We start from the raw sequence: 6,382 nt of genomic DNA, 5'->3' as shown, positions 1-6,382 counted from the left end.
CAACCCTCTCACGAATCGAAATGGACATATTTAGCGACTTTAAATTTCAAAATGGGTCATTTACGTATTTTATCAAAATGATCCATTCTTCTATGTTGTTAACATCACCGAGAGATCGAATTCTGATCACGGTTAGCTTTGATATGGCTTTCAGTGTTCTTTGTTTTTGGTCGTGTGAAGGTCGGGGGTGATTCGCCCACGTTCTGGTAGTAGTCACATGGTTGAGAATGAGTTAGCAGAGATTTGTCTACGGCCTTGGAGAGGGGGGATCCTTGGGTAGGCTAGAAACTGGTTGGGAGTAAGTCAGCAGTTCTGGTTCTAATTTCACTGTTGACCTGCTCCCGAACACTAGCCGACCGCGCAGAACACCAGCCAACCCATTCAAGACCTACTGTCCAGAGCCGAATGTTTTAACAATTTTAAACATTCATAGCATTTTCAGGTCAAAAGGTGCAAAAAAAAGTAAGTTCTGCTGCAGTACCAAGGACACAAACCAGAGGACCTTGACCCTTGTTCTCCCACATACCAAATATCATTACAATCCATCCGGACGTCCTTGAGTTATGCTGACTACAAGCATCCGGACACACAAACACGCACGCACGCACACACACAAACACGCTCAAAACAATGTCTCAATTTTTCAGAGATAACAGGTCGCTAGGAGGCCCAAACGTACACAACTTACTTCCTGTAGCATGAACTATCTACCAGACAAAAACCATGACCATAGCACTTGCAGAAAGTTTGACCTCAAACTTTGTATGTCCGCTGAAGTACCTTAGGTACCCGCTAGAAGGCCTCTGTTTAACTTGCCCTTCCTTTCTGTGAATCTTACCCATCCACTAAATATCATGCAGAACCATCAACAGCTTCTCGAGTAATGTTGTCTACATACAAACACACATTCAAACATACACAGCCCGCTGCAGTACCAACGGAAAATGCCAGGTGAACCATTTTCGAACTTGGCCTCCGAGTCTACAACCGCTACTCACCTACCAATAATCATGAAGATCCATCAACATTTCTGTCTGTTTTGTTGCTTACGTACAAACATGCGAAGTCCGCTGCAGTACTGTAGAAAAACGCCAGGTGAACCATGTACCGGTACAAAACCGGTATTTTTTAAGGACCGGTCCAGAAAAAAAACGGTCCGGAAAAAAAATCAGTGATTAGAAAATTCACAGTACTAGGCTACCCGCAGGCTGTCACATAACCGGTCTTAGAAAATACAAAACAGCAGATTTAACGAGTCGTGGTCGCTCTTTTTAGAAGACTTTAGCTGTGAATCAAATTAGAAACACTTAAAGGATGAGTCAACAGACGGCAAGGAGAGTATAGTTAATTTTGCGAACCTAAGAAATAATATTGTTCTAGACATGACGTTAGTGATCCGACCCATGCTTACACTTGCACTCAAGCAAATTTACACACGAAGTTAATGCACCCAAATAAACCACAAATCGTCTGGTTCCTTCTTGTGTGCCAATAGTCAGCATATTCTAATTTACAATTTGAACCTAATTTGTAGGACCTTTACTTGTGTCTCGCTCTCCAAAATATGATGTACTGCTACACTACTATAATCAGGTACAGGTCCGGACCTGAATTGTCTGTACCGGTACCCACCCCTAATCTGTACAGTTCGGAACCTTTAGGATACAGGTGAATAAAGCCTTGAGTAATTTTTTTTTTCGTCACAGCTTACTGTTCAAAAGTTTGCCACAAAATTGGACAAATAGGAAGGATTCCCTTCAACTGTTTGTACCAACATATGAGATATTGGGATTGATATGTGCCCAGATGTCTTTGTGATCTTTTTCTTTAAAATCTGAATGATATCAAATTGGTGACCTGATTAAGCTCCCTAACCAGCGTGAACCCCCTGAACAGAGCCGTGTGACGACTAGCCGACAGCTGCCCACTTGTGTCTGGGACCCCAGCAGCAGTTTAATTAAGTAATGGATACTATTCAGGCTCAACACAAGTGCTGTGTACGGTTTCAAAAAAAAGAGCATATTGCATATGGAACTATCTAGATAGATAAGTCAAGAAGACTGCACAAATTCCATCTTTATCATATGGATGAACAGTTCATTCTGATTTCTCATTCTTTGCTATGTACTTAATCAACAGCAACACATTAAATACAAAGACTGGATGTGTATTGTTGTTTTTATTAACATGTCAACTGGCACATTGATGGAAAGTGCCAGAGAAGTGCTTTAGTAGTCAGGACATGACATCTAAGATCTCTGAGCCTTCCTCTGGGCAGCGATGACGTTTTGCATCTCCTCACGCTTTCTCTTGGCGCGCTGCAGAGTTCCAATCTGATGAGACAACAGAAACATGGTGAATGTGGGTCTCCAAATACTGGGTGCAAGTGCACTTTTGTGCACCCTAAATTGGAGTTGTGCAGCTAATTTCTAACTGTGCGTGCACTGGTACACCTTTATATTTGTGAAGGGTGAAGAAGCTATCTCACTTGACTGTGCAAAATTGCAGAAGGCATTTGCAAAGTGGATTAATATGAAGCCAATTTGTCGCCTGCAATTTTGTCTTAGTTTCAGAAAATTTGCAAATGGGCGCGAACCAATTCACGTATTTTACCCCCGCATCACACGTTAGTCTGATAGATAGTCTGACCACAAAGGAAAAATTTGAAAAAGTTGTCGCAATGTCTCAGTGCAATTTGGCACAGTCCAGTGAAATACCTGCTTTACTCACATAAAGGTACTATTGTACACTTGTTATTAACATTTTAGTGTTAAGTAATTACAACTAAGGTAAGTACAACTAAGCAATCCACAATTAAGACAATTTGAGAGAGCAGCTTAACATAAACCAAGTTAAATCAGGGAAAGTGGAGTGTTCGCCAAAAAGCAGCTACAGTCAAACCTGCCTAGGCGACCACCTTTTCAACGCGACCACCTGGCCATGGCGACCGCTTTTTCTCGGTCCCGAAAATTTTCCCCATAGGCCGCCTAATTTTCAAGCGTGTGGTGACATCGAATCATTTTACTGTCAGATTTCATGGAAATATGTTTTCAAGACTTTGAAGGACAAAAATATATGGAATAGCGATGTTAAAGCACCGATGCCTCCATGAAGTGTTTTAATAAAACGTTCCCCATATAAACATTGTAAAGACAAATGTTTGTGATGTTGTTGTGCCTAACGTAATCTTTGAGTTAACCGCAAACTCAGTTCGGTTTAAACTCAATTTTCAAAACGAATACGTATTGCATGGCGTCAAGAAGTCAGATTTCACAGAAATTACTATCTATTTCTTGTATTTTTAACAATAATGTATCTGTGTCTTACTAAATTCCGCCGAAAAATGACTTCGCGGCGGGCAAAACATCGGGCGAGAAATGTTGTTCCTTGGTCCCGACGCCATCTTGGAATTGTCATGGCCCGGATTTGGCGTACCGCTGAGTCGCTGACGTTTCTAAAACACGATGCTTTTGTGTATGAACATTAACGAATACTCTAGTTATTGATGAAAATTGATATTCTCATTTTCCTTTTATTTCCATGAATCTCACAAACCTTAATTGGACGCTGTGCATTCTGCTGCACTGACTTACCTTTCGATGCGGTCGCACAAACTGACAGAGCTTGGCGGCGCGGCGCGACGAAATCACACCGTTCCGTTTTCATCTTTAGTTGTCAGGTCGAAAACTTTTTGCCCCTTTTATCCATCGGCGCCCCAAAAAAGGCTGGGGCCAGCAAATGTTTTCTAGGATTTGTCTTAGGCCTAAAAACTTCAATGATGTGCATGTGTGTGTGTGTACTATTTAATGTAACATGTGAATGCAGAAGGGCGCTGCGAGATCATCGAGGTTTGTAGTCAAAATTATGACGAAAATTTTTACACGATGTAGCGGCATACAATTATTACAACGATAACGGAAAATGTAATTTTTGGAGGATCTTTCTGTCAATGAGAATTGAAACTGGTGGGGGTCATGCTGTCTAAATTCACATAATTTCCATCCATTTACGTACTGATTTGAAAACCTCGACCTGGAAACATGTGAGTGGAATCCTCTTCATGGCGACCACCTGTCCATCGCGACCGTTTTTGCTGGGTCCGCCGGGTGGTCGCCTTGGGCAGGTTTGACTGTACTCAAGCAACTGGATACAATTTTGGAAACGGTCAGATGTTTCAATTCAAGTAGCATCCACGACTTTTCGTCAAGTGTCACAGACATGGCTTTTCGTATTACCTGGATGTCTAACCTTCATTGAAGTAGACAATGTTATCACACTACTACAAGTATAATGTTATCCTTGGCAAGACTTACCCTTTTCTTGAGGAACTTGAGAGCACGCTTGTCCTTGCTGACCTTCAGCAACTCCATGGTACGTCTCTCGTAGGGAGCGAAGCCTGTCACCTCTCGCACCAGGTCACGCACAAACTTCACATGCTTGGTCAGCTTCTGCAGCAAAGGAGTTTAAACATTGTTTTAGCAGTCTACATTTGAATACATTCAAATCAATGTAATTTACAGTAAGGGACAGCAGATTTCCAGCTTGATGGTAAGTGCCCTCTGGTAGGAAAGACAGAAACTGCAGTGAAGATACAAATATCCAGATGGATAAACGCCACTACTGCATTCCTTTGAGTTGAGGTTGAGTCTTAAAAATATCTATGAATCTTAAGGGTAGCCTCTTCAGCTACCACATGAGTCTGTAGCACTCAAATGTCTGAAGGAAATTTGGTGCTTGTGGTGTGGGCATTTGATCTCGTCTTTACTAGGAATAACAACTCCTTAAAACCTGTTTCCATTTACGCCCATGTACATGTATCATATCACTAGGCTGTAATCAACCAAGGCAGTGTAGCAAGCCAAAGCCTAACCTTGGCGTAGAGAGTGGCAACCCAGCGTGTATAACACAGGCTACCATTAGGCAAACAGCAGATTTAATGGGCTGTACCACACTACCTTCAAGATGGGAGTGTCAATCTATTATTCTTTTAACTTAAAAATATTGCTACGATGCCCAAAATCACTACAAAATCAGTTTCATCGGGACCTCAATAATTACCAACATGCCAAAATTCAAACAATCCATCAAAAGAATGTTGACTGAATGAGATATAGCTGCAAACACACAAACCGAGAAAAACAATATACATGTCAAAGGTCACTGACCTCCTTCCCGGAGGTAAAAACTCATTTCCAAAGATTAAAATGCAATAAGACTAAGAACAACAATTGCATAAATACTGTACTATACCTTCTCCCCAATATATACAGTTCATCAAAAGTCATTCTTACCCCTTTCCTGCGTGATGGTCGAGGTTTCTGCACATTTTTGGTGATCTTGTGGCCCTTGTTGAGGCCAACGCACATGTCATATCTGATCCCCATGGCTGCAAACAAGAAGAAATGATAAAAAATTTTATGTAAGCTGGACACGTATAATTTACAAAGTATGCTGCACTAACATTTCTACTAAGGCTTAGCCTTAACCTCGCCGCTAGGTACCAGTTCAGTATGCTGTGAAGTTTGTACTTAGTACAAATAATAAGTACTATAAATCTACCACTGTGGCATCTTTGCAGGTGATTTTCATGTTTTCCTCTTTTCTGTGACCCCAAAAACAGTTGACATGTAGCTCATAAAAGTTTTGTTGACGACCATGATGGCATCTTGATAATTTCCACTGCCGATTTGTATATTTTTTCATGACGTTTTTTTTTTTTAAAGCTCAACAACATAAAGCTCAATTTGATAACATAGCAGGAAATAAGCACACGTCACGTATGGGCAATATTCCTGTTTTAGCTCGTACTTTGGATTAGCTTCTCAAACTTGTATAATAGTGGTGATAAAATTATAGTTATACATTAACGTGGGAGGGGGGCAAAGACTCCGAGAAGTATTTATGTAGTTACTCCAACTCACGGCCCCAAAAAACTCAAGTAAAACATATTCGGGTTGCATGAGTCGTTTAAATCATATGCTAAGACCAGAAGGGCCTACTGTCGAGGCACGTCGAACAGATGTCACTCAAAAATTATAAATTTGTGATCGAGGCGTGCAGCTTCAACAAAATTCAGGCTTATGGGCAAACACATCGTACAACAAACATTTCCCCTTCAACAACGCAATCATTACAGCTCAAAATTTTCCCACAAATAGTTCAAGGATACTTTCTGCAGTGAAAGAAAGCTGTCGATGGCAAATAATTGCATAGATTACGTCGCTAGAAGACGGATTCTTCGCCATACCTGTTTCGGTCCCAGTCAGGATCCAAGATGGAGACAGAAAAGGAAGCTTCCGGCGAAAAGGATCATGGGATATTTTTTGGCAACGCTCCTTGCTTGGCGGAGGCTTCTAAAGGCAGGTCATAGTTCAAAACAACA

At 41.2% G+C, this 6,382-nt stretch overlaps 1 protein-coding gene across 2 annotated transcripts; it reads right to left on the bottom strand.

Annotated features, from left to right (window-relative positions):
* Positions 1–2,160: 2,160 nt before the first annotated feature.
* On the bottom strand, positions 2,161–6,382 carry LOC136435775 (large ribosomal subunit protein eL36-like). Of its 2 annotated transcripts, XM_066429499.1 has the most exons (4): positions 6,248–6,382; positions 5,292–5,386; positions 4,314–4,448; positions 2,161–2,333 (listed from the first exon to the last, which is right to left on the bottom strand). In XM_066429499.1, exons 2-4 carry the CDS (start codon positions 5,382–5,384, stop codon positions 2,250–2,252), a joined length of 312 nt encoding a protein of 103 aa, XP_066285596.1. In that variant the 5' UTR covers positions 5,385–5,386; positions 6,248–6,382; the 3' UTR covers positions 2,161–2,249. The 2 variants fall into 2 exon arrangements, with proteins under 2 accessions (XP_066285596.1, XP_066285597.1); XM_066429500.1 differs by lacking the exon at positions 6,248–6,382 and having other exon boundaries at positions 5,292–5,389.

Source organism: Branchiostoma lanceolatum, chromosome 5 (assembly GCF_035083965.1).
Source record: "Branchiostoma lanceolatum isolate klBraLanc5 chromosome 5, klBraLanc5.hap2, whole genome shotgun sequence".
NCBI classification, from domain to species: domain Eukaryota; kingdom Metazoa; phylum Chordata; class Leptocardii; order Amphioxiformes; family Branchiostomatidae; genus Branchiostoma; species Branchiostoma lanceolatum.
Note: the sequence above shows the minus strand (reverse complement) of the source record. Positions and strands in the feature narration are given on the sequence as shown.